Here is a 27,967-nt window from a genome sequence, read left to right on the forward strand (position 1 = left end):
GCATGCCAGAGGGCTGCAGGTTGGCACTCCGCTCAGTGTGTTACAGTCGTTGTGTCCTTGGGCAAGACAGTTAACCCTCCTTCTCTGCTGGTGGTGGTCCCGGGGACCCGAGGTGCCTGTGTACGGCAGCATCGCCTCTGTCAGTGTGCCCCAGGGCAGCTGTGGCTACATTGTAGCTCATCACCACTAGTCACTGTAGTGTAAAGCACTTTGGAGTCCTCTGACTCAGAAAGGTGCTATACAAGTGTGGGTCATTCATCAGCTGAACAAAATGCAGGATAGGATGAACGACTGATTCCTAATGTTTTAATCCCACTTCATTCATTGTTTGTCTCAATCATTTAAGTGTTTCTTTTGTTTAGTGTTATTGTTGTTTATCTAGATCTTAAAAACAACAGTCTGTGAGAGCTGTAACGTCTAACATGTGAGTCAGCCTTATACGGCGCTGCGACTGCTGTGTCTTTAAAACTCCACACTGTTCCTGGCTTCCTGCCCAGAGCCTTTATTTCCCTTTCACATCCAGCCACATGGACTGGACTCCGCCACGCAGAGAGAACAAGGATTTTCCCTCTGACAGCAGTCTGAACGTGGGCCGTACGAGAGCAGAACCTCATCAGGAACCTCCACGCTGACCCGCCACCACCTGTCCATCTGCAGGAAAGTCAGGTGAGATGAAACAGGTGCACCATGATTCACCGTTTGTTTGCTGTTGAAACTTTTCGATGTTTATCTGCTGACTTTTGAACAGAACAGCAGCTTACTGGGTTTGCTGGTTAGGGTTAATGGTTCTGCTGCCACATGAGAATGATTGTTTTCTGAAAACAAAAGCTCTTTTCACAAATCTCCTCTATGTGTTGCCTTTGTCAGGTGGACTTTCACTGGAGCAGAATCCTTCTGCAGAGGTTTCTGAATGTTTCTATGCTTCTGAAAGAAAAACTAGTCAGAAAAGTTTGATTAAAGGCTGAAAGTTTGTGTTGTGTGCTTCCCCCAGAGCCAGTTTGAGTGATCCTGCATAAACACAAAAAAAACTGTATGAATGAATGAAGCATGGCACGGGAACAGAACCACCATCCGTTATCTTGTTGTAGTAAACAAACAGATAATTCTCTGTAAACATCCTGTCTTGTTATTATGTGAAACACGCAGAAGCTTCATCCCGATGCTGCTGAAGCTTCTGGACTGTAATTTTCTGTGGAATCGAGGTCAGAGACAGACACGCCCAGAGAGTCAGACTCTGAGCAGTAAAGTTTAGGGGTGGAAGACTTTCAGCGCCCACTCTGAGTGACTCATTTGTCAAGAGGAAGCCCGTTGTTCTGTTGGAATTTCCATTCATTTTGGAGCTGGAGAACGTCGGTCTGGATGTGGCGTTTAAAACCGAGGCACATGGGAGGAGTCCGCTTCCAGCCGGTGAAACACACCAGCACCAGCCACGTGACAGCTCTGATAGGATCACCTAAGATTTGAGTTCACACAAATCTTTCAGGACTTTAAGAAGTAAATTTGTTTGGAATGCAGATTGTTTCCTTTAAAGAGTCGGGCGACTACTGAAACTCTCATTTCCTTCTGCCTACTTTCTTTCACCACTAATAAATGTAATGGATTTTGATTCACCGCTAGATTATAATTGTTTAAACTAGAGTTCACCGCTCTGATTTGGAGGCCAGAAGCTCGGATGTGGCTGCAAAAGGAAAATGGTGGAGGAGGAAATGGGGGGGAGCTTTGTGTCAACACAGGATTGTTTCTCAGATGTTTCACTTCTGGTCCACTACCCATAAATAGACCCACAGGCTCAAAGTTGAAACTGCATTAAAACAAAGTTATGCATGACTTGATCTGGCTAAAACTGGAATTAAAAGGTGTGATAATGAAGTTCCACTTCTGAAATCCCACATAATGTGTGTAAAAACAGGAAAACAACTTCTACGCAGACTCTAGCTCCTCTGTTTTGTTTCATACCATCTTTGTTTCCGCTTGATCCGGAAACCAGATTTTGCAATTTCCTGCCTGTGAAAAACAGTGCAAGCTTTATTGGAAAAATGATTCCTATTGTCTTCACTTTGTGGCTTTGATCACAGCTATTTATTAAAGGAGACATGTCATGACCACTTTTCTTAAACAGATATTTGGCAGTTTTGCTTGCTTTTAGCACCTCCTAGTGTTCATTATTAATTATCTGTGGTCTTTATTTCTGCGTCTAACAGCTGAAATGTCTCCCCAGCCTTCATTAGTTTCTAGAGGTGTGGTTCATCACCAAATCAAACAAATCAGCTGTTAATGATCAAAAATATGCAGGAAACGTGCTAGAAGCAGACTGCAGTGCCAGGTATGTCAGCTCAATTTTTCAGTAGCAGGTGGCAGGTGTAGTGTGTCTTTAAGATGTAATAGTACCTTAAACATGTTTATAAAGTTCTTGCACTAAATCTGTCTCACATGAAGCAATTTCAGCAGTTTTATTCTTGACTGCTTCAGTTCCTTCAGTGGCCAGGTTATCCTGCCAACTCCTTCATACCAACAGAAAAAAAATTATTTGCTTCATCTGAACTCCACAAAGCACTGGGTGCAGCACACAGACGGCTATCTGTGAGCTAATTTTAACACGGAAAATGCAAATTCCGATCTCAACCATCAAGATTGAATATAAGATCTCAACTTTAAACCAAATACCTGACTCACGAGTCAGTCAAAATAAAATGTAATCAAATAGAAGAGCTCCCGTCTCCAGACAAAAGTAAGGTTCCCAACCGTTTCTGACAGGAGTGTGGCCGAGGGCACGCATGCTACGACCTGTTACAAAACAGGTTGACCTGTGACCTTCTGCATTGTTTGTTTTAAAACACGAATGAGCTGGTTTATTTGTACTAAATTTAGACATTTGTATCTACTTATATAACAATTCAGATGAATTTTAGGTTTCTCTTGATGAGTTAGGATGAAGTATCTAAATTTATTCCACCCTCTCAAATCCCAGTGCACTTAAGAGCAAACTCGTTGTATTGCTATCCAGGCTGAAGCTTGCCTTGAACAAGAAGTTTTGAGCTTCATTTTGGTCACATGACCCCAATATCGGTTCAGCACCAAGACTGAAAACAGAACTTGTTTGTACTTGCTTGTGACACTGCCGCCTCAGGAATAATCCAAATTTCAACCCCAAATAAGTGATTCTACTACACAAGGAAACTAAAATGGATTTTTTATGGAAAAAACACATTTTGTCATTTGGCATGCAAAAACGTGAGCATAAATCTATTTGATGCTATGCACACGACTTCTAAAAAATATCAAATGGAGAGTACATGAAAAACAGTGAACCAGTGTTCTTGTTAGGAACTGGTAAAGGCACATCCCACTTTATCTCATGACTAACATCTTTTATGGTTAAGACTTTCTACCCCAAACAACAGGGAAACAAAGCTGACCTGTCACAGCCTTATTACACCACAGGATCACAAACCAAGAGCAGTTATGCTGAAGGAGGAGACTTGTGAGCAAAGAAGGGAGGGTCCGCCTGTCAGAGAGAAATCTGACAGCAGTGCACCACTTTTACCTGCTGAACTGTCAGGGAGCTGCAGAATATGCCGACTAGCTGAGAGAGGGATTGTGTCTCAAAATGGGTGGCAATTTAAGTCAAAAGAAGAGCGTCAAGCGATCAAACTCAAGGAGGCTCTCCAAATCTATCACGTGAGTCACCTCACCAGTTTGGGGCCGATTATAGCATTAAAAATTTAAACTTTATAATTCTTTCATACATTTAAAGTTTAGCATTATTGTAAGTCACAAAAGAAATGTCCAAACATTACAAACCACACGCTACACTGACTAGCTAGATAGCGTTTGCTTTGTATTTGGTTCAGTTTGAGTGTTCAAATACTCACACGCCCTCAAACCCCAGTTGTAGATAAAGCTGAGCTCAGAGGGGCGGTGGAGTGTTTGCTCACTGAACTTACAAGAATGTGGATATGTGCTTTAGCTATCAATGGGAAAGTTGTCATCTGATTGATTCTTAAAAAAGAAGGATCAAACAGAACTAAGAAGTTACGACTGTTTACAATTTAATGTCAGGTTTGTTTAAAAAAGCAGCTTGTGGTGATTGGTTACATGACCTGTTGGGATTCGGTCATTAAAGAATCAGTCGTCCCGTAGCAGTATGCTCTCATTGTGAGAAATATAACTCTATTGTCAATATTTGCTCGAGGCGGCTCGTGTTCTCGTTGCACTGAGGGAGCCACAGCAGCAGCGGCAGCAGATCAGCTTTATGAGGGTCTGAACGAGCCACTGAGCTGTTTCTTCTAGAGTTTACTCAGTATTTTCCACACAGACCACAAGAAAATAGATTACAGAACTTTTACAAACTTTTTTGATTCATAGCAATAATTAAGTGTTTATACTGACAAAAAAAACCTAACAACTGGTCATGTCTTTAGCTAACAATAAAAAAAAATACAGGCCCGCTGGTATTTTCAGTCTTTACTGGTGTTTTGTTTAGGTCTCAGTAAATAAAAACATCACCTTTTGGGGCCTTCCTCTCAAACACATCCTAAATCAGCGCCATGTTCAGCTATCGCTGCTAGCTGTTTCAACGCCCGGTTGTGTCGCCTCCGTCTCCTCTGATTTCACCCAGGCTTTAGGAGACGGGTTCTTCTGGGTTGTAGTACACACCAAGTCAGTTTGGTACGTGTCAGCGAACCGTTCACGTGCTTTCTCCCAGTTTTTATGAGACTTGGATCTGATCATGGACATGTCATCCACAGAGGTGACAGCACCTGCTCCCAACCCCGACTGAGACTTTCTGATTTTCAGCTCAATCTGGGAGGATGAGAACCACACACACACATTATTATGAATTACCAAAAACAAGCACTTCGATTATATTTTCTTACCGGGTTCTTCATTCCTGTTCCCTCTTTGCCCAGTCCCTCTCCTTTTTTCCAGCCCATCTTTTCTAACATTTTCCGGCCTTTATTGACTTCACTGATTTCCCTTTAAATCACAAAAACATTATAGCATTTAAAGACAGTTTGCCGATTTGCTTGATTTCAGCACCCCCTAGTGTCCATTATTAATTCACTGTTAAACCGAACATGAAACTTATCTCCTCGCTGTGCGTTTGTCTTTTTAACACCTGAGTCTAACAGTTCAAATGTCTCCTCAGCCTTCATTAGGGTCTACAGGAGTGGTTCATCACTAAATTAAACAAATCAGCTGTGCTTGTGATTTAAAACATGCAGGAATCGTGCTGGAAGCAGACTACAGCTCCATTGTGTCAGCTCTGCTTCACTCCACTCCACAGCTCCACCCACCAGCAGGGACTGGACCAGCTACTCTGAAGTTGCAAGAGCAACAGAGGATGGTGGGGTCTAAGTGACATTTCATTAACCTTATAAAGAGTTATTTTTGCACATACTGGCTCAAGAAAATTATTTAAAAATATGAAAAGGTTGCCAAGTATACCTTTAAGTGTGCCATTTCCCCCCCCCGGGGCTGTTACTCCAGGTACTTACTCGTGTACTGAAGCCGGAGCGTCATCTCGCTGGAAAACTCCCTCGCTGCCCACAGTCTGTCGCCGAGACTCGGCCCTGTCCTTATACCTGGGGTTCTTCAGCGCTTTGCCCTCTTCAAACTCGGTGCTCTGTAGGTGAAACAGAAATGAATGAACGCATAAACAAAACAAAATATCTTTTTTTCCAGTTTGTCTCTTACTTGCAGGCCATATTTAGCCTTCATCTGCTTCAGCTCTTTCTGTCTCAGTGACTCTTTATCCTCTTTGCTAAGGCCAGGACCTTCGAGAAACAAGTGACGAATTAACCTTGATAGATTTATTTCTCGCTTTCCACAAATGTGCTCCGTGTTCTCACCAGTGCTCTCTTCTCTCTTGTACTTGCTGAGGTGAGCCATCACTTGACCCGGCTCACACCCATCACAGGTGTCTGTTCCTGAGTGGATATGGAAGGACAGCACAGTCTCGCCCATCTTGACCTCATCACCGTGTGTCAGCAGATGTGGCTCTGATTTGGTTTTTGGCTGCAGAAGAAAGTTTTATTGATGATGTCACACATCTGCTGGGGGGGGGGGGATTATTTATAAATAAACAGAGACTATGCACTGACCTGCAATATGCGGTTGCCATTGATAACTGTTCCGTTTTGGCTCCCCTGGTCCACTAGCATGTAGCCCTGCTGTTCCTGATCAAAATACACCTCTGCGTGGAACTGCAACCAAACAGATCAAATATTTAGAAGATTTTTGCAAAAAAATATAAAAGATTAGCTTGCAGGAAAGTGGAGATGAGTACCTTGCTGACTCCCATTTCTGGGATTCGAACTGCATGGTCCATATCTTTCTCCCTGCATAGAGAGACAGTTTGGTGACCCATTTGCTTGGAGAATTTTTTACTCAAGCAACATGACTCAGCTACACAGCTGCATCATAACGCTATCCTTTTATTACAAATAACTCGTAAACCTACAATAAAAGGAACAAAATGCGGACAAACCTGCCGAACGTGGCCTGAGAGTCAGCCGTGATGATGAACAGAGTTCCCACCTGCAGCACTGGAGATCTGACCACTGTCACTCTGACGCAGGGAGGCCAAAAGCTTTTTATTGCTAAAACAAACACACCAGCAGCACTGTCACTGGAACATGTGGGCTTCAGAAAGCAACAGAATAAAAACATCAACAAATGCTCATTTCTAACATCACAGCATAAGCTACTTAAGTAAACTGGCCCCTAAAATGACCCAGAGAACACCTGTTCCTGAGTGCGTGTCAAAGCTCGTATAACTGCCCTCTCACCTTCTGGAGCCTGCACTTCCACCTCATTCGCTGGACTTTCCCTGGACTTTTTTGAACAAACAGATGATGGCGGCGAAGGGGTGGATTCCACGTCTTCCCTTTCTGACTCTGTCAGCTCCCCCTCCTCTGGTTCGCTGTTGCCCGACTCGTCACTACGAGTCTGGCTCTTCTTCTTTCTGTGCTTTTCCGACTTGGATTTCTTTCTTTTCTTTCGCGATCTGCCTCTATCCTCGTGGTGCGAGCCGTTTTTGAGCTTCTTTCTCTTCGACGACGACCGGTCCCTTTCTTCACGGTGTCTAGAAGAGTCTTTTTTACTTCGAGATGTTTTTGGGCTGCGGGACCTGCGGTGCGGTTTTTTAGATTCGACCTGGTCGGTTTCTTCTTTTGTGTGCTTTGCGTCGTCAGATTTGAGTTCCTGCCAGCAGACAGTCAGCAGTGAGAGCACCATCTCCAGTGGCAGCAAGCCAGCTGACTTTGAAATGTAGATCCCAAATCTCTTTTCCCAAAATTGGAAAGCATGGGTCTCAGACTTCAGTGATCCAAATCTAAATTTACTTCCAGATTTTGACAGTTTACCCAAGGGTTATGTTACCAAATAATCCCTTTGAACAGTGGCAGGTATGAACCTACCTGAATATACTGTCAAAGGTTTTATTACAGTTAAATATTGATGCATAAATTAAAGCTAAATCAGTTCATGTAGTAGTAAAGTTATACCTCTGTAGGAGGAAGTTTTCCAGTAAGGAGAAATCTTCATTTTAGCCAAAGAGTTAGTCACATCTTGCACCTAGGTCAGAGAAATAGTCTATTTAGTCAACTAGCCTCATTTCACTGAAACAAATCATAATAATTTAGAAGACTGAGACCATTCAAAGTTTAAAGAACATGAGGGAGTCTACATAATCAAAAGCCAGCTTTGAGCCACCAAACAACACATTCATAACTCAGCTCCTTCATGAAGCAACTAGTGGATCCATACCTTATCATCCTGATGTGGAGGCTTCTTGATCACTTTTTTGAACTTTCTCCATTTCTTGTCAGTGTCGTACGCTTCTTGGCTAGGCTCGTTACTGTTTTGTGCAGCAGGCATCTCGATCCTGGAGTGAAACTGATACCGTCCACTCTCTGCATCGTAGTAGTAGTACATACCTGTGCTGGCATCATAATACAACTGACTGGCCTGTGGGAGGGGAAATGACATTTAGGACTTTAAAAAAAAAATACTAATTATCTTTAAACTGATAGCCGCTTAACAAACAGACAAACCGAATCATAGTAGAAGCCGGTGCTGTGGTCATAATACATGCCAGATGTTTCATCAAACACAAATCCAGTCTGGGTCATGGCCTGCTCAGCTGTGGCTCTCAGAATATCAGCTATGGATCCTCCATCACCCTCCTGAAACAGACAAATTAATAAAAGCTTAAATGTCAAATGAAATGCAAAATATGTGTCGAGCATCTACCCAAAGTTAGATTAGCAAATGTTTGTTTGACTCACCTCAGTCACCACGACATCACTGTTTTCCTGTGGCACCGACACATCTGTGACTGCTGCTTCATTTGCTGTCACAACCTCAGCTGCAGCACTGTAATCAGTCACATCCACCGCTGCTTCTTCAGCTGCAGCCGTCACAGGGTTCACCGTTTCCTCTGGCTGCACCCCTTCCATGTTCTGACAGTAGCCTCCATAGTAGTAATTGTAATAATCTAAAAGAAAAGTTTATATTAAGCGACATTTTTTAATCACATAGTGTTTTCCTTTATATAAATGCCTTAACACACCTGCTTCTGTCCATACATAATCTTCTGTCTGAGTTTCAGTGTTTACTCGGTCTTTATCTTTCTTCTTCCGCTCATGAATCTCTGCACTCAGCTGGTCAACCTGAAGAAAATCATTTTAGGTGATTTTATTTCAAATAAACACCGTAGTTTCCTGGGTTTAGGGAGACAAGTGTTTGCTAGGGACCGACCTGTTTTCTGAGGTCTTCGTTAAAGCTCTCTGTGCTCTTCTGGAGCCGCTCGGAGTGGCTCAGTTGCTTCTGTAGCTTGGCCAGCTCTGCGCGGCACTCTTTCAGTTCTTGTTTCAGCGACGCCGCCTTCAAACGGAGCTGAGCAACTTCAGGCACGTCGGTGTCTTTCCCGTTGCTGTCTTCGTCCTCCATTAGGAGCACTGAAACAATAACATTCACCGCTCAAGTACTCATGATAAACATGGAAAAAGCCAATGCGCTTACTTATATGTCATCTAAACGCGAGTCGAGCTCCGTTCAGCCACTATTTTCTTACCGCTTCCTTCGTTTTCGTCGGCTGAGAGCGACATATCTGGTCAAAGCGGCAGAAGGCCCGACCTGAAAGTTGAAAATAGACATCTTGTAACCGCCGTGTGTGTTTGACAGAGCCGAGTACATGTTTCATTATAATTAGACAGTTACAGTTGTGACAGTTGAATTGTTTAAAATCCACCCTGTTCGCGACCGCCATTACCAATGAAAAAATACGTCACGGCGGAAGTAGTTCTTCTTCTCTGGCCTTGGTGGACTTCACATGGGATTTTGTCGCCATCTAAAGGCAAATCGAGTACACAGCCCCTTCTCAAAATGAGAGAACGTGCGTCTTTCATTTCTTTTTTGTTCAAGTTATTATTGCTTAGTCTTTTATTGTATAAAGAAAATTATGTTAGCTTGGTAAAGCTTTATAAAGTTATGTTTTAAATCTAGTACACAGCCATTTAAGTACTTTTATATATTTTATTTTATTTATTTGAGATTTGGTAAAAATGTTTTCATGATGACACAGTGATTCACCTCAGACTCTCTCTCTCTCTCTCTCTCTCTCTCTCTCTCTCTCTCTCTCTCTCTCTCTCTCTCTCTCTCTCTCTCTATATATTATATATATATATATATATATATATATATATATATTAAGAGTTAGAAACTTTATGTAAAATTATTACTCTGTAAGACACAGATGTACACATAGTAACAGAACAAAGGAGTTACTGGGAGGAAACAAAAAAATGAAAGCTAAATGTGAGCAGGTAAGATAAGGAACTGACATCTTAAATTAACACATATTTATAGTCAAACTGTTTCACAAGTATTCCAAATCTAGGAATTAGTTAAACTATTTTCAAAGCTAAATTTTTTTAGAAGGTGTAAATTTTAAAATAAGCTACATTTTTTATTTCAAAGACACACAAAGAAGATGCTGACATTGTGTGATTGTGAATATAAAAGTCGACTAATTATAAACTAAGGTAGCATAAGAAATATGTATCACTGAAATAAATTTATGTATAGTGAATCTAAAATTCACACCATTTGAACAAAACTGTCATAAATGTTGTCCAAAATAAACCTACAGAGGTCTTTCACTGAACCAGAACAGATGAAGGGATGTCACTGGTTGGATATTTCCAAGGGAAATGTAATTGGCTTATTTTTTGTTATTTAAAATAAATTATTTCACTGGGTGGTGTCAATGAAGCATCTGTAAGGAGACTTCTATTAAAATAAGGTTTCTGTTTAGTCTAAAATGTTCCTAATTGGCAATTAAAATGAGAATGTGGAATTGAGAAAACCAAGTGGGTTTGGATGTAAGACTGGGAATATCTTTTATAATTCACACTTTGGTCAAAGCTTTGTTAGCATTCATTCATTCATTCATTCGTTCGTTCGTTCGTTCATAAATGTATGTTTGTTTGTGTAACCGGGGTCACCTTAGTTCCCGGAAGTTATTCTGGTTATACCTGTCATGCCGCTGACAGGGGATCCAGGTGTGTAATCAGAGGGCTGCTATAATTAGGGCAGCTCGGGTCTAGCTGCAAACGCTGAATGCTTCGCTTTGGGTGCGGACGTGCGTGCGGCTAAGTGGTGAGTGACCTGGCTTTGCTTCAGTTTAGTTAACGGTTATATTTTTAATTGGTTCCTCTTTACGAAGGGTGAGCAGGACTGAGGGGTGAACAGCCGGAATTTTCATTGGCAAGCGGTCGGCCGATGAGGTACTGGTTTATAACATTCACAGCATTTTTATGGTTCGTTAGAATAGGACTAACAATGCGTGTTTTGTTCACAGACCTTAGCCTGCTACTGTTTTTCCAGTTCATTTTATTAAATATTTTCTAGTTCTTTTAGTAAACCGTTTACCGGTTTTATCTTGTTATTAATCGTTTTCTCCAGAGGGGGAAGGAAGTAAACTTGTTTTGAGTCGGGTGGTTAGCGTTAAGCACAGTGCTGTATCTGGGACTACACACGCAACGCCATCTAACTATTATTTAAAAGCACAAAGCCGCTGTAGGGACCCGAGACAATAATATAAAGAAAAACACTCAGTGCTCCCTTTAACTAAAGCTCATCCACACGTCACCCAGAAGTGAGTAAAACCCCCGACAAACCCCTACAGCGGATACGCTAAAAGAAAGTAGCCTCCCAGAGACAGCACTGTGCTTAACGCTAACCACCCGACTCAAACAAGTTTACTTCCTTCCCCCTCTGGAGAAAGACGATTAATAAGATAAAACCGGTAAACGGTTTACTAAAAGAACTAGAAAAGATTTAATAAAATGAACTGGAAAAACAGTAGCAGGCTAAGGTCTGTAACAAAACACGCATTGTTAGTCCTATTCTAACGAACCATAAAAATGCTGTGAATGTTATAAACCAGTACCTCATCGGCCGACCGCTTGCCAATGAAAATTCCGGCTGTTCACCCCTCAGTCCTGCTCACCCTTCGTAAAGAGGAACCAATTAAAAATATAACCGTTAACTAAACTGAAGCAAAGCCAGGTCACTCACCACTTAGCCGCACGCACGTCTGCACCCAAAGCGAAGCATTCAGCGTTTGCAGCTAGACCCGAGCTGCCCCAATTATAGCAGCCCTCTGATTACACACCTGGATCCTCTGTCAGCGGTATGACAGGTATAACCAGAATAACTTCCGGGAACTAAGGTGACCCGGTTACATTTGTGTCACCAGAATATTGTTTCAGTCATTTTTAACGGGATCCGGTATAGATTCATGAATACTTTTAGACCACTAGATGGCAGTAGAGAGCAGTGATTCTGATGCCTGGACAGCTGAGCTCGGATGTGAAAAAAACTGGGGTGGCTATGAAAAGGTTTAAACTTGTGAGGTTAAGATCTGACATAATCTGATGAGATGAAGTATATATCTCTTTAAAATAGTTCTACTTCTACTCATTTGTGGTTCACTGATCAGTTTGAGTCATTTTTGTCTTTGCTGTTTAAAGGATGACAACATCTCTCTCTATAAAACCTCGTCTGTTCTGTGTCCTCGCTCTCCCTCGTTCCTCCCTCACATGCAAAACAGTTCCTGTGGTCAGATTTGATTTACTTCCCACCTCCTCCCCCTCTTTTGACAGCTCTTCTTCCTCTGACCTCTTCCATCCCATCCTTTTTACAGTCATTCATATCCAGAAACATCTGGTCCAGTTGTTTTGCTTGAAACAGCCAAGTTCGAGCCTTCTAGACATATTTTAGACTTCACAGGAAGGGCTGTTACATAATCACACCCCTGCTTTGCTCTGCTGATGGGGAGCACATTTTAAGCCACGTTGACTTTCTGTCTCACACTGATGACGCTTTTTTTTGGCTCTTATAAAAGACATTTGGAGTTCCTTCTTCTGTGTTTGAAATCTGAGCTCTTCTGAGTTGTGTTTGGCTTCTGGAGCAGGGTCAGACATTTTAGCTGGTGGAGGAGAGGAGCAGCCTTTAGGTCTGAGGTGGTCTTTTATCAGGAGTCACACACAGCTGCCTCCTTCTACTCACTGATGTTTACGCACGCCAATTTTAGACAAGAAGTCTCCAGTTTAAGAGGAGTTAGGGTTCAGAGCTTTAATCCACTGAATGTCTGAGATTTTATCTTTTGTTTGTTTGGCAGAAAATGGGAACTACTTTGATTCAAACTTTATTCAGTGACACCTCGGCGATGGTGGAAAAAACAATCAGGAAAAATGTGAAATTGCTTTATTTTTATTTTTTTATTCTGTTATTTTTCCACAAAGATACTCAGAAACCTTACCACAAAAACTGCAAAGCAAACATTTTAAAGACCAAATTATTTCAAAACTAAGGCACAAACATGCCCTTTAAAGTGTCACTAAATGTGCATAAAAATGTGCACGCTTCAAGCTCCACCAGACTTAGGCAGCAAATGACTGGGCGGAACACTCAAACTCCACCCTTCCTGGTCAAATGTGGAAATTCTGAGTCTGACTGAGGTTTTGCTTCTTCGTGAAAATTCAGTTTATCTGCTGCAGCTGCACAAAGTATCTGGCTTACGAAACAGAAGCGTGTTGGCAAGAAATCCAAAGGAATGATCCCAGGAATGATCAGTGTTGATTTCTATTATTTGTTTTATTCTTTTCCTTTTCAAATTATGTGTGTGAGTTTGTTGTTGTTGCAGTTGCTCCATAGCAGTTTTAGAGGGTCTGAACTGCAGGCGGATGAGATCAGCAAATGCATCCCATTTTAACACAGATCTACCGTTGTTTAACCAAATCACTACGCTGCTGCTTGAATTTCATTTGCACTGTATGCTGATGACACACAGAATGTGTCCGGCTGACCTTTGACCCTAAAGAGCTCAGACTCAGTGACTTCTGCAAAGAATTTTAAACCTTATCTTCATGAGGCCAGTTATCTGAATCTGTGTGTGTGTGTGTGTGTGTGTGTGTGTGTGTGTGTGTGTGTGTGTGTGTGTGTGTGTGTGTGCGGGGGGGGGGGGGGGGATATGAATTGCAGGATTTGCTGCAGTTGATTTTAAGCCTGAATGTGCCATCTGATGGCCTGGCATTCGTGTTGTTTTTCACCTTAAGTGTGCAAATGTGTCCAGATTTTATGAATCTGTTAATGATATTTCACAAACACACAAATAATAAAATGAAATGTTACCAAATGCACAGATAAAGTTTGATTTTTGATGCCTGTTTCTGTGAAAACAGTGGATGTCCCACAGTTGGTACATCCTCTGTCTGCCCCTCTGATGTAAACAAAAATCATGCAGTTCATGCAAACCTATAGTTTTTAATTGGAATCTGTCCTAAAATCTCTGTTTTACAGCAATTTTCTTTCACAATAAGAAACATTTGCATAAATTGGGTATATAATAGCCACGGCTTGCATCTCCACCTGTGTTATTCATCTGATCTAAGTTAAATAACTTTTAGAATCTGTTGTTATTTCTATCAGATGTTTTGGAAACTTGCTCCCGTGGTCAAGGTGTAAACGTTTATCCATCCATTTTCCTCCACTTGCCCGGGGTTGGGTCGTGGGGGCAGAGGCCCAGACTCCCCTCTCCCCAGTTACTTGGATCAATTCTGGGGGAATTCCGAGGCGCTCCCTAGCCAGCCGAGAAACATAGCCTCTCCATCGTGTCCGTGACCTCCTCCCATTTGAAAACCTCACCAGGGAGGCATCCAGAAAGCATCCTAACCAGGTGCCCGAGCCACCTCAACTGGTGTAAACTTACAAAATAATGTCCACAGCTCATGATGAATATATTGTTTAAACCATTTCCAGACAGACTGCTCTCTGACTTGTTTTAGGGTTTTAATGGTGAACAGCCAGACTATTTCAGCAATAAGGTTATGGATGTTTCTTTTTTTAGCAGCCTTAAACAGCTCTAGTGGGATGAGTGATGTTGTGTCACCCTCCCAGCTGTTTAATCAGTCTGTAAGTACAACAGGTTTTTAACCACCTAATATTGACTGTATTGTGTGAATATGTGTGTATTCACTAGTTTTCAGACTTTTACACCAGTCTGGTAATTAACCTGAGGCCACAAAACAGAACTGGTTCTCCTGGTCTCACTTGTCTGCTACTGGATGGGTTAACAGCTACAGCCTGGGGGAGGGCGAGAGAGGGAGGGAGGCTGTGGTGAATAAGTCTTTTAGATCCAAGCTCACATTCCTAACCTCTCTCTGGACTATTAAATGTGGAGCCCCAGCAGTTCAGCTCCTCCTCCTCCTCTTCCTCCCTCTGTGTTTGTTTTGTGGCTCACTCCTTCTGACTCAAAGTGGAAGAACGGTCTGACAGGGACGTACCATTCTCCAACCACAGGGGGAAGTCATTTAGCAGAGTCAGGAGAAGCACCAGTCAGTTTTACCGCCTCCACCCCCACGCCTGCGTTTTCCATCAGTGAGCTGCTCCAGGGCGGAGGGGGTTCAGAGGAGGAGAGAGGGAGCAGAGAAACCAGCTGATCAGACCTGAGGTATTCTGCTACAGAGGGAGAGTCAGCGTGACTGGAAGTGACTGAGATTGAAGATTCACAGATTGTTTTATTTAAAACAAAAAAGAGAGAGAGATGCCTCTCTTCTTTCATTGGGAACTGAGGAATCGTGAAAAGGGAAAAGCCTTGTGGGAGAATGTGAGAGCTGTTGGCTGGGAGGAGATCTGAGGAAGAGTCTGACAGAAAAGGAACAAACCTTTGGCTGCTGGGGGTCGAAGAACTGCAAAATAAGGAGAGATGTCGTGGCTGTCACCTGTGTCGTGGGCCAAATGGACGTGGACAGCAGTGCGAGGAGGAGAGGAGGATGAAGAGGAGGCTGGTGGGGATGGGGAGCAATTTGGGAGAACGGAAGAGGAGGTGGAGGAGAGATCCCAAAGCTGCAGGCAAGTGCTGAGCTGAAACCTTGGTGTGATCATCACTGTCTGGTCCTACTTTAGCAGCTTCAGGTTGAGTAACCTCTAATCATGAAGAGTTAGAGTCTGACGGGTCAGAAGGGTGTGTGTGTGTGTGTGTGTGTGTGTTGTGATGACTGTGTTATATTTACAAATGTGTAAATTGGTTGTGTTTTTAGAATTTAGAGATTTTAGTGCCGGCTGCTTCTCAATGCTGTCTCGAATTGCCCCTCGGGGACTAATAAAGTTGTCTTGAGTCTTGAGTTACCTCTGTTCCACGTGTATTCAAACACAACTTGGTCCTTTGCTGACCTCTCACCTGCTCAGATAGTGTATCATTGAGCTGCTCTGTTCCAACATGATGAGATCAAATCTAAACACACTTTTGTTGTGAAGACCAGAGTTGAGACAGATCCAAGTGCTTCAAATGTCTACAATAAACACTGCTTGAATTTTGCTCTGCGTTGTTCTTAGAATGTAACAGGAAGTAGTGGGCCGCTCTGCGTCTGCTTCCTCTTCCTTTGTGTAAGTTTAACTTTATGTTCTTTTCTCCTGTTCTGGTTCACAGAAACAGATAACTTAAAGATGAAGGCAAAGCTCACTGTAGGTGGATTAGATGCTATAAAAAAGTAACACATCTTGTTCTTTACACGGGGTGACAAAAACAGAACGTCCTAACACTCATGTCTCCAACCTCCATGGGAAAAAGGCGTTTTTTTACATTTTCTACTAAAATTAAATTTACATACAGACACAAAATGAACTTAGATTTAATTAAAACAAAAACCTAGCTCTAGCCCAAAACTGATCACTGCGATTTAAAACTCAAGCCTGTCACGTTGAGAGGATGGTTTGGACCCAAAATGCAGTAACCCAGGATGACACGAGGCAGAAGTGGATATGAAGTAAAAATCCTTTTATTTAGGAGGCTGGGCATAAATCCAAAAGCAACACTGGCAAAAGGAAAAACAGAAGCTCTTTCACGAGTAAGCTCAGGAGAACACTTTAGACGGACAAAAACAACACTGACAACGACAATGGACCGTCAAGAACAATGAGACAAGGAAAAGCTTTATACACTGGGGCTGGAGTGATAGGAGACGAGGAGCAGGTGTGTGGAGAACTGGCACAGGTGAAATCACTAATGAGGAGAGGAGCAGAGCAGGACACCAGACCTGACTGGGACGGACAAACAAACACACACACACACACACACACACACACACACACACACACATACATACACATACTGACACACACATAAACTCATACACACATATACTGAGCTGGGGAACAAGAGGCTGGAGCTACAACTAGAGGGGCTGAGGATGACTGGATGTGACAGGACCTGGGAGGAATGATTTTAAAGGGCTACAACATAAGACACATAACAGAGATGCAGACAAAGGACACATGAGGGCGCTAAGAGAACACAAAAGGGAATCCAGAGAGGGATGGAGAAACATAATGAGACACATGGGGAAAGAAGCAGACAAAGAACACATGAGGGTGCCATGAAACACAAAAGGAGAACCTGGAGTGGGAACTGGAGGGGCTGGGGAACAAAGGGACACAGAACATGACAAAGCCATTTCAGACTGATTATGATACTGAACCAACGGAAGCTGTGCACAGCATGCCTGATTTCATGCTGAAGTAATCAGAAGTTTCACACATGCACCACAGTTCCGTGCACATATTTCAAAATAATTGGCTAAAATTAAAAGGAAGGAACCTCCAGAGCTGCAGGATGCAGCCTCCTGTTACGACTCCAGAAACTTTGCAAGATGATTACAAAACTGTACTTTTCACTTTAAACACAGATGAGTTGGAAGTCTTCATGCTGGTGATGTCATTGTTTGTTTGGTCTGGATGTGTGATTAGGGATCGTAGCATGAACATGTCCTCGGTTAGTGTCTTAGGTTACACCTCCAAGAGCCATTTCTGCTCCTGCTGCAGTTCTGCTAAAGTCTAATTCAGCTCTGAGCATCAGTAGTTTTAGGATAACCGCTCTGTCAAGCTAAACTAAACGAGTACACGATGCTCCTAACAATTATTTACTCAAGTTTCTTTACACTTTTAGGATGCTTGACCTGTTTTTGTTTTAAAAAAATCAGTGCTGCACTTTTGTGTATATTTAGGGTATTTATTTACAATATCAGTTATTTGTACACCAAACTCAAGAAAAGTTTTATCAACCTATCATGTCATAAAAACGATTACGGCCACTGTAGTTGCATTTCTCACTTTTCACACTTTTTACACATACATAGTTGATAAGTTGAAAAAATAAATAGACAATTAAGTCAATGAACTCTTTGCAGTAAACTAAAAGCTCTTTTCACAGTAACGCACACATAATAACTATATTATTACATGTCCGTAACTGTGGGATTTTCCACATTGATTATTTTACATATTTAATGCTTCAAATATTAGAAAATAGCCTTTTAATGAACATTTTGAGGCTCAAACATCTGCTGTTGTAAATCATCTCTGTTATTATAGCCCGACCATCCCTCCTCACAGCTATGTGTTGATGCTCTTGTCCTGCAGCTCAGACTCAGAGGGTCATTTTGACACTCCTGAAGCAGCAACTCCGGTCCATGCACCTCCGACCTTCCCGGGAGAGCTGGAGAATAACAACACGGATGCAGACAAAACAGGTGAGGAAACAGCTGAGCTGCGTAAGAAATACCCCAGAGACAAGCAGCTGTTGGAGATGCCAACACTGCAACACATAGAGTAGGTCCTTGTTGATGTTTCTGATGCTCAAAGGAACTGCATGAGCACTTTTTCTGCTCACGGTTGCCATGGAAACAAGAGTCTCTGATGACATTTAAATCTGATCCTATCAGATAAATAAAAGAGAAAAACATCTCAGCTGAGTTATATTTTCATGTCAAATAAAACAAATAATAATGTGATGTAAAATAAATCTGAATGTTGTCAGACTTTTTAATTTGTTTTTTGAATGATTTATTCACCAAGATCCTGCTGGTCGTTTATCAAACGTATCGAAGACCTGAGTAGACTCCAGGGTATGTTCTGTATGCTTGGTATGTGAGCAGGTATGCAGGATGGGAGGAGATTTTTTTTTCTCGCTGATTATGGGTGTGGCGTGATCGCTTCAGATGCTCTAACACAATCATTTAAATCTCGCGGAGGCGGAGCTTGTAGCAGAGTGTGGGAATGACCTTTGCTCTGGAATCCAACAGGTTCAACAAAAGCGTTAGCGCGGCTTTGTAGTGGTCACCGAAGGAGGTCACAGCAAGCTGAACAAAAAAGTGTGCCAATGTGTGTTTTGAGGTGTTTTGTTGTAGTCTGTGATTTGTGTGTGTGTGTGTGTGTGTGTGTGTGTGTGTGTGTGTGTGTGTGTGTGTGTGTGTGTGTGTGTGTGTGTGTGTGTGTGTGTGTGTGTGTGCACTTGTTTTTGTTTCTGTGGACATAAATTCCTACAAAGCAGCTCCAGCAACATTTTTCTGAAAGTGAAATTTAAAAAGGCCAACCTGAGAGAAGAGAAGATCCCTTCAACACTGACAATAACTTCAGTGGCCTTAAACACGTACTTCTAATATAATTAGGTTAATAAATGTGCAACAAGCATGATAACGTCCTCCATCATAGAGATGTGAAATATCACTGGTAGAATGGACTCTGCTGGTCTCCAAGCAACAGATGTTTGATGCATGACGGGCGTGCAGAAATATGCTGCAGTGTCAAAACGTCCCCCTGAGGTAATAACGGCTCCGTTTGTCATCCGCAAAACAAAGCACAAGATTAATCATGCCTTCCTTTTGTTTGTTTTCAAACACATTACCTCATCTAAATGTCATGGCCTTAGTAGGTAAAGATGTCTCCATGGCAACAGCAGGAAAGGGGAACAGTTGTCTGGTGTCTTCAGAGAACCAATCAGATGTGACTTACACATGAGTTTGGATGTGATAGGTACTATGTACTGCTAGCTTCAGACATGTGTGTGTGTGTGTGTGTGTGTGTGTGTGTGTGTGTGTGTGTGTGTGTGTGTGTGTGTGTGTGTGTGTGTGTGTGTGTGTGTGTGTGTGTGTGTTAAGTTTCTTTGACATATTTAGAATATTTCCCTTTTTTTCTTCTCCAGTGTCGGAGCAGGAGGACAACCTGATAGTGACTGCTCCTGTCACTAATTTGAACCACAGCATGGGTCAGGATGAGCCTGTGGTCTCCATGGATAGTCCGCTTGAAATTAAAGTCCAGAATCTGGTAGAAGAGGCAGTAGAGCAACATGAAGAGGAGCTGGAATCCTTTCCTGTTCCTGACTCATCCCTACTGCAGGAGCTGGCCCAGTGCACATCTCTGCTCTCGGAGACATCCCTAGACAAAAAGCTCTTCCATGCTGCAGATCCAATCCCAGATCTGGCTCCTGTTTTATATCCAGATTCTGCCTCAGAACCAAACTCATTACGAAGTATTGAACCTGCAGCTTCTCCTCCTTTAGAGCTTCCTCGGGAGGAACCTTCTGTTGATCCAGAGACGCAGCACCATGCCCTCCCCAGCCACGAGGAGCCTGCACAAAAGACTAAAACTAGCAAGTCCAAACCTCCATCTTTAGAAATAAAGGCCCAAGCGAATCACCTTCTTCAGACAGATGAGGAGCAAGAACTTTGTGCTCCCAAGGCTACTTACAGCTTTAACATGGACCAGTTGGATGACAGCTTCAACCCCTTCACCAGTGGTGGATCTAAAATCCAGAACTCCCCTCCACCATGTGGCCCAGGCTCCCTCCCCAGGCCGGAGCCTCTTGGCAGCTCTTGGCCTATTTCTCAGGCACAAGCAGATTCAGACATGATTACTCCATCATCAGAGGCAAAGCCTGTGGTTCTGGAGTTTGGACTGGATGATGGAAACATCAGAAAGCCCCCACCAAAGAAGTTAGGAGGCAAAAGGACAACCAGCAAACTGTCTGCAAAGAAGCAGAAGCCTAAAGAACCAACAACTTCTTGCAAAACTGAACCACAGCCTTCAGTGTTAGAACCACATCCTCAACCAACATCAGAAATGCCTCCACAGCCTGTGTTGGATTCAGAATCAGCAGTGACAGACTCCTCTGCCCCGCTGAACCTGGATGACGTTCCCATCCCTAAATCTGGAACCTACAACACTGACCCCAGTAAGTGGGATGATCCTAACTTCAATCCATTCGGAAGCAACAACAAGATGAGCAGCTCTCCTGTGCTCCCCAAGGGCTCGTACAGCTTTGACTCCATCAAAAACGATGGCTCTGTGGACCCTTTTAAACCATCAAAATCCTTGAGCAATGATGATGCATCCTGCAGCATCTCCCAACCCGAGACCGACGTAAATGACGAAGGCAAACAGAGAACAAGACAGAACCCCGGGGGGAGGAAGGGAAAGCAGATTCCAAAGAAAAACAAAGAGAGGACAACCGCGTAAGTGTCCTTCTCGGTGTTTGAAAACATGTCAGATAAGACACAACATCCTCCTCACTTTATCTCCTTCATCCTGCCATCTTTCCTCTTGTTGTGGCGTGCAACCCCCGCTTTCCAATCCTCTGCTTTTGTTTGTCCACTTCTATCAGCCTCAGGACATCTGAGCAAGCCAAGTTTCTCTGTTTTCTGTTGTAAGTACTTTTACTATCAAAGCTCTGTTTCTCTCATGCATTCTGGCCTCTCACTGTAATCTCACTGCGGCATGAGTTGCATCATGTCTCACAGCTGCAGATGCACACAATGAAGCTTATTGTCCTCCTCACCTTGCTAAAAAGACTGTCCATTCATGCATTAGCTACTTCATTTATTCTATCTTCATAAGTAGTTGTGCAGGATTAGCATGATTACCCTTGTGTTGCTTAACTTCATTTGATATCCATCTTTGCAACAAGATATGTGAATGTGAGACTTTAGGCTTCAAACTCTTTTATCTTTGCAGGAATTCCTGTAAAGTTCAGAAATATGACGAGAGCGAGTCTTTGGTCCTCGATGTGTGCAATCAGGTAATCTTTGTGTGTGTTCCTGCGAGAGTTGCTAAAATGCTTTACCTCACTGGGGTAGCACTGCAGTGTGCATTAGTCAGCAGCTGTCCAACCTCTTGGCCTCAGCATACACACACCTACACACACACACACAAGCTGGCAGGGACATCAGCAGAGCCTCCAGCTCTGTGGTACAGCCTTGGCATAGTGACAGATGCATGACTTATCACTCTGCAGTCAGATATTAGTCTGGTGCTCTGTTGGTCCCTCAACAATATCACCTCTGTTATCTCCAGGAGGAAGACTCTGCAGCCATGGGAAACCTGAGAGGCTTTATTATCGTTATTATACCTTCTCTGTTGCTTTAGAGCTAATTTAATGAAGTCATGGTGCACTAGAGCATCCTCACCATTAGTCCTCCGTTTGTGTCACGATATTTGACATTCTTTGCAGGAGTGCTAATTAGGAATGGTTTGCGATGATTCTTGTTTGTACATTGAAACAGTATAAACAAAAACCGAACACAAAGACACAAAAATGGGATACTAGAAATACCAGAGTAAGGAAAGCCGTCAGGTTCAAATACATCACACAATGGAAACGTTTTAAAGTTTAAACAGGGCATGAAAAGTTGTAATGTGTGTGTCTAAATTGGCTTTTTGACATATTTTACTGTTTTTTACAAAATTGTAGTTTAGGTTTACTTACCGGTACTTAAACTGTTTTTCCTACGCAAACACATCAAAGCGTTTGCATTTTCATATCATATGTCTCGGTGTGTGTCTCGTTGCTAAAGGACTTAGTTTTGTCCTCAAATCTCATTTAAACAGAGCTGTCATTTCATTTTAGCTGATTATTTTATTTTCATCCTTCCTACATAAGCCAGACTAGAGTCACACAAACTGAAATATGTGACATTTTTGCTCCTCACCATTCAAGAGATTTCTAGACACAGCTAAAAAGTGAGACAGTACTCGTGTCTTTATTTTACTCATCAAAATGTAAATGATAAGATTAAATCTAACATAAGTTATTTGTTGTTTTCTTATCTCCAGAGTGAGGATGAGGTGGCGGTTCAGACCCCAGAGATTACTCAGCAAGTTCATCATGCCACTGATGAGGAGAAGCTGGCTTCCACAGGCATGATGGTCCAGACTGCAGATGGCCAGGAGGAGAGAGAGGAGGTGGAGTGTAACAAAGCACCAGTGAAAAGGCAGCCATCCAGGGATGGATCTGTTCTGGATGGTGAGTTCAGCAAAGACAAGTGTCCTCAGAGAGGATCACACTGCACTTAAGGTCATTATTAAGCTTATTGTTCAAAATGATTTTTATATGAAAAGAAAAACACGCTAGAGGAAAGCTGTCAACATTTGGACTGCTCCTTGACTGTGGTGCCCATACTAGAAATGTTTTAAGTTGCAAAAGTGTTATTTTTAACTCCAACTTCTGATTTGGGTGATCAATGAAATCCATTGTTATTATTTGTTGCTGAATTACATGTTTTACCTCCTTAAAGGTCCAGAGATCAAGATTACAGGCCGCCTGGAGGAGAAGGACACCTTGAAAGACGATCTAGTGAGGAATATTCTAAATAATTCAACACTTTAGGTCTTTTCCAACTGCAACAAACTGTTCCATTTTCTTTTATACAAAAGATGAATTAGTGAAAACTTGGCCTGCGTTGTACAGCACACACATTTCAGTCTGACTGCGTTTTTCTAAAACTACAGAAGAACAAATTAATGCTCTTTGAAAACAGTTCCTGGTACAAATGTGTGAAATAGGCAGCATTTCTTAGCATTTTTGAAATGCATGTTTTAAAATGGCAAAGATTTATGTAATGTTTCTGGTCTTTATGTAGAATGAGAAACTCCTGCACCAAACTGCTAAAATGAGCAGCGGTGAGATCCCTGACTCAGCAGCTCTGTCTCGGGATGAAGTCCTTCTGAGTGAGATGGACAAGGCTGAGGTGCTCACCCTGATCAGAGAGGAGGTAAGTAAGCCTCACACACACACACACACACACACACACACACACACACACACACACACACACACACACACACACACACACACACACACACACACACACACACTGTTCCCCTGTAACCTTTTTTATTTACAAAAACAGATCATCACTAAAGAGATAGAAGTGGGTGAATGGAAGAGAAAATATGAAGAAAGCAAAACTGAAGTGATGGAAATGAGGTATGAAGCTTGTGCTCTGTCCTGTTTCAAAAATGTATCTGATTTACAAAACAAAGTTGACCATTTGCTTCTGTTCAACAGGAAAATTGTTGCAGAATATGAGAAGACTGTGGCTCAGATGATTGGTGAGATGCTTCCACCTGGTGGTGGGATGTTTGGCATCATTTTAGTCTTTAATAAATAATGTGTTTAACCCTCTCAGGCTCAAAATAAGTTTTGATAAAAGGACGAACAACTAAGTCCTTCAGGGGTACTTCTGAGTTAAAAAATGCTCATGAAGTACGTATGTGGAGTAACCAGGTAGGTTTTAACTGTTGCAAATCTGCAACGCCTGCCTCCAGAGGGCTAATGCAACACACTAGCCTGGCCTGCCAGAATCGTGCTCTGTTTAACTCTACACAGAGAACTGTGCTTCCTATAAGGAAGCATGGGGATGGCTGGTCAGGCTAGCATCACACAACATATAAAACTATTTTAAGATATACTCCGTCTTTAATGTGAGTGACACAGAAAATACACAGTTGGTAAGATGAATTGTGAAAATCCATTTTAATGTTATTGCTTTGTTCTGAAATTTGTTCAAATCAACTTATCAGTGGGTAAAGCTCAGTCGTATCTTCATACTGTCAGCCTGTTTTGTATTTACTGACTCTTTAAAGAACTTGACTGAAAAACACAAACAGACTCCCCGTTAATCAGCTTTTTCTACATCCTGTCAGACCGACGTTGCTTCAGGCTTTACCTCTTATTTTCTTGACCTTTCACCTGCACTTGGGTCTTCAAGAAGTAAAAGAAGCACGTTATCACTTATCAGGCAAACTAAGATCAGGTTTCTGGGCTATGTTTATCCCAGAAAAATAAATCAGTTAATCTCATCCTGCTACACCCATTACCAGTTCAACATGTAATTGTTGAACTGGTAATGGAACTGAACAGAAACTGGAACCAAATACCAGTAGGTTATTGGAAGTAAAATCTTGACTTCACTCTTTGTCTCCCATCAGTCTGTAGTTGTATTTTGAGCTTCTTTTAAAAATAAATTTCTGTAAATTTGCAATGTTTTGCTATGAATAATCACTATCCTACCTGTTTTAGATAGCTCTCTGGTTAGCTTCTGTTCAGATAAATTGAATAATCATCTTACAGGATCAATGAGCTAATGGCTAGTTTGAGTCTGGCCAAGATTAAAGGGTGTTGCTGCCTTCATCAAGTAACACTTAATAAGTTTCCCACTTCTCCCTTCTGGTTGAAAGTGGAACTACAACTGTTGTAAAATATCCTGCAGCAGCCTGCTGTAGCTAGCACTAACAGCGAGCTAACAATAACTCAAGCCAACTGATACTTAACAATCAAGGCAAATAGATCTACATGGTTGGACAAAAAAAGTGCGTTATTACTTACAGGTCCAGTAGCAACAAAGCCAGGCCATCATCAGTCTGTGATTTCATAGCCTCCTTCAGCTCCCTCAAACAAGTGTAACCCGTGCTCATGTTCACTCTGGTTTAAGGACTTTACATCACCTCCAAATACATTATTTTCTTACTTTTACTTCCAGGCTCCGCCATGATGCCAACATAAAAAAGCTAAATTCTTCTTCTTGTTGTACTTTTCATAGGCGGTCAGCGAACTAGAACAGCTAACTGCTAGCCTCTATATACCGCCACGGCTGCATGGTGGCGCAGTTGTTAGCACTGTTGCCTTGCAGCACGAAGGTTGCAGGTTCGAAACTCGGCTGCGGCCTTTCTGCGTGGAGTTGCGTGTTCTCCCCATGCATGCGTGGGTTTCCTCCGGGTACTCCGGTTTCTCCCACAGATCACAACATGCCCTATAGGTTATAAATTGTAAGTTCCTTTGGATAAAAGCGTCTGCTAAATAAATAAACATAAACATAAAACATATAGCCATAAAGCAGGTAGAGACACCCCACTACCAAAATGGTCTGTGTTTGTACAGCGCCTTCTTAGGGTTCTACAACCCCCCCCCAGGGTGCTTCACAACACAGTCATTCACCCATTCACAAGCGGGTGGGGATGAGCTACAATGTAGCTACAGCTGCCCAGGGGCGCACCGACAGAGGCGAGGCTTGCCGAACACTGGCACCACCGGTCCCTCCGACAAGATGAAATTTGTTTACAGTCTTTTTCCGAGAAAGCCAACTCTGCGCATGTTCAACCTATTTAATCTGACAGAATGCTTGGTGCATGTATACTCACGACATGATTGGATTATTTTAGTTAATGTCCATGTGAACAGAGATTTGGAATTTCTGATCAACCAAGATTTGAATCAGATTGGGAAAATTTGGCGCATGTAAACATAGCTACTGTCAGATTAGGAGAAAGACTGGGCTGGATTACAAAATGCTTTTACCCACTATCTAACTCTGGGGAATGTGGCAACAGACTAAAATTCACTTAGGGGTGGAATATTCCTTTAAAACAGCTCCCAACTCCTCAAGTTAACAGGGATTCATGCAAACCTATTTTTTTGCATTACAGTCAATTCAGCAGAAAATATTGAGGAACTCCTTACAGTAGATGCTCTGGAAGCAACAAGACACTTGTTCTTGACTGCCTAGCCATTAGCTCATCAATCCAATGGAATATAAATGCTCTTTCCCTTTACAGAGGCCATTCAGTAGGCCTTCTACAGCACATACAGAAACATACCTCTAAGTAGACTAAACATATCTGTAATTTTCCTTTTATTTGCTTACAGAGGATGCACAGGAGCAGAAAAGCCTCTCCTGTAATAAATCAGTCAGGCAGTTGACTCTGGAGAGGGATCAGGCTCTGGCTGACCTCAACTCAGTGGAGCGCTCCTTTGCTGATCTCTTCAGGAGGTATGAGAACATGAAGGGGGTCTTGGAAGGCTTCAAGAAGGTCAGTAGGAATCCTTGGAGATTATGTGCCACTTTACATCAGAGCAAGACCTCTTGATGGGCTTTAAATGTGTTTGTCCAGAATGAAGAGGTACTGAAGAAATGCGCTCAAGACTATCTGGTCCGCATCAAGCAGGAGGAGCAGAGATACCAAACCTTAAAAATTCATGCTGAGGAGAAACTGAACAAGTAAGGTTCATCTGATGCAATTTGAGATCCATTCATTTGAATGCAAAGTTATGTGGTTGTAATTTATCATCTTCCCTCTCTCCAACAGAGCTAACGAGGAGATAGCCCAGGTGCGGGCCAAGGCCAACGCTGAAAGTGTGGCACTCAACGCTAGTCTGAGGAAGGAGCAAATGAAAGTGGAGTCTCTGGAAAGAGCTGTCATTCAAAAGGTGAGGAGGCTGCACCGAGACAAATCACTTTCAGCAGACTTTGCTGGTTTGTCTTTGAGTTTGAAAAAAAAAAGACATCGACTGAGTGGGTTAGGTATAAGTCAGCTGTGGTAAGTGGGAATTATCACAGGAAACAATTAAAACCTCTGTTACAGTTTGATTTTTAATCATAACCCAAACAATAGGATAAAATAAGTAAATAAATAAAATATTTGCATTTCTGCAACAATAAAGTTGAGATTAATGTTTCTGTTGATTCTGTTATGGTCAGCCGTTGTTCCAGAAAGTATCGCGGGTAGGCAAGAATTCCTTTTCCAAGCTTTATTCAACCTGCGTCGCAGAATTAGGCATCCCTACTTAGCACTTCTTCTCTCCTCACTCACATACTTACTTCCTATCCTAGGCTGCCCGCTGGTGGTGCACACAACCGATTACATTGATTAAACTATTTAGAAATACTTTATTTAATTGTGACGCTTAAAATCTTTGTGATTTCAGAAAAACACATCTCTCTAAACACATGCATAGATCAAACGCTAGGGGGCAGTGTTTACTTTTAAAACACCAGAATCTAATTGAAATGGGGAATACTGAAACAAACTTCAATCCTCAGAAATGGAGGGAGACCTTGTCTTCACACCTGTGTGTTCCTGTGCAGAAATGCCTGTTTTACCTCTGTTTTTCTTTTCATCTGTTTCTCTCAGAATCAAGAAACTGAGGAGCTCACTAAGATCTGCGATGAACTGATCGCCAAATTGGGAACCGAATAGGAGACATTAATGAATCTCTGGTGCCTCCTTTCAGCTGTAACCATGAACTCAAAGTAAAGTGACAAGAAATCAGTTCATGAGAAAAATTTGGGCAATCAAAACTTTTTATTTAAACACATAAATGTATTTTTATTTAAATACATCATGGCTGCACCCATAATTCCCATTCAGACTGAAGTATTAAACTGAATTATATTTTTCCATCATAGGAACCATTTATAGAAACCACAACATCACCATGAGGTGTATTTTTTATTACTTTTATGCGGAGAAAATGTGTTTCATGACTGTTTGGTTTGAGATTATTGTT

The 27,967-nt window shown here is 42.2% G+C and overlaps 2 protein-coding genes across 6 annotated transcripts; one reads left to right on the forward strand and one right to left on the reverse strand.

Annotated features, from left to right (window-relative positions):
* Positions 1-532: 532 nt before the first annotated feature.
* tacc1 (transforming, acidic coiled-coil containing protein 1) lies at positions 533-27,890 on the forward strand. 4 transcript variants are annotated; one of them, XM_054750935.2, is made up of 14 exons: positions 533-666; positions 17,989-18,098; positions 19,550-20,858; positions 21,008-21,049; positions 21,358-21,421; positions 22,456-22,645; positions 22,917-22,975; positions 23,262-23,393; positions 23,532-23,608; positions 23,690-23,733; positions 26,327-26,490; positions 26,572-26,678; positions 26,767-26,887; positions 27,592-27,890. In XM_054750935.2, exons 3-14 carry the CDS (start codon positions 19,609-19,611, stop codon positions 27,655-27,657), a joined length of 2,316 nt encoding a protein of 771 aa, XP_054606910.2. In that variant the 5' UTR covers positions 533-666; positions 17,989-18,098; positions 19,550-19,608; the 3' UTR covers positions 27,658-27,890. The 4 variants fall into 4 exon arrangements, with proteins under 4 accessions (XP_054606910.2, XP_054606907.2, XP_015814914.3 ...); XM_054750932.2 differs by lacking the exon at positions 533-666 and adding an exon at positions 3,480-3,678; XM_015959428.3 differs by lacking the exon at positions 533-666 and adding an exon at positions 15,050-15,423.
* Positions 4,450-9,323, reverse strand: aggf1 (angiogenic factor with G patch and FHA domains 1). 2 transcript variants are annotated; one of them, XM_015959429.3, is made up of 16 exons: positions 9,226-9,323; positions 9,080-9,141; positions 8,764-8,963; positions 8,576-8,675; positions 8,292-8,500; positions 8,058-8,189; positions 7,771-7,971; positions 6,792-7,206; positions 6,491-6,602; positions 6,290-6,341; positions 6,105-6,206; positions 5,853-6,018; positions 5,698-5,777; positions 5,499-5,626; positions 4,878-4,977; positions 4,450-4,803 (listed from the first exon to the last, which is right to left on the reverse strand). In XM_015959429.3, exons 2-16 carry the CDS (start codon positions 9,111-9,113, stop codon positions 4,552-4,554), a joined length of 2,283 nt encoding a protein of 760 aa, XP_015814915.1. In that variant the 5' UTR covers positions 9,114-9,141; positions 9,226-9,323; the 3' UTR covers positions 4,450-4,551. The 2 variants fall into 2 exon arrangements, with proteins under 2 accessions (XP_015814915.1, XP_015814917.1); XM_015959431.3 differs by lacking the exon at positions 6,792-7,206 and adding an exon at positions 7,509-7,578.
* Positions 27,891-27,967: the final 77 nt, after the last annotated feature.

The sequence above is a fragment of the Nothobranchius furzeri genome, chromosome 3, assembly GCF_043380555.1.
Source record: "Nothobranchius furzeri strain GRZ-AD chromosome 3, NfurGRZ-RIMD1, whole genome shotgun sequence".
Lineage (NCBI taxonomy): Eukaryota > Metazoa > Chordata > Actinopteri > Cyprinodontiformes > Nothobranchiidae > Nothobranchius > Nothobranchius furzeri.

Coding starts and splice junctions, on each gene's coding strand:
- aggf1 (XM_015959429.3), bottom strand. CDS start 9,113: ATGTCGCTCTCAGCCGACGAAAACGAAGGAAGCG. Junction 6,207..6,289: donor CAGAAATGGGAGTCAGCAAG/GTACTCATCTCC, acceptor GTTTGGTTGCAG/TTCCACGCAGAGGTGTATTT. Junction 6,019..6,104: donor ATGGCAACCGCATATTGCAG/GTCAGTGCATAG, acceptor TTTCTTCTGCAG/CCAAAAACCAAATCAGAGCC.
- tacc1 (XM_015959428.3), top strand. CDS start 15,278: ATGTCGTGGCTGTCACCTGTGTCGTGGGCCAAATGGACGTGGACAGCA. Junction 15,424..17,988: donor GAGAGATCCCAAAGCTGCAG/GCAAGTGCTGAG, acceptor CTTGTCCTGCAG/CTCAGACTCAGAGGGTCATT. Junction 22,976..23,261: donor ACACCTTGAAAGACGATCTA/GTGAGGAATATT, acceptor GTCTTTATGTAG/AATGAGAAACTCCTGCACCA.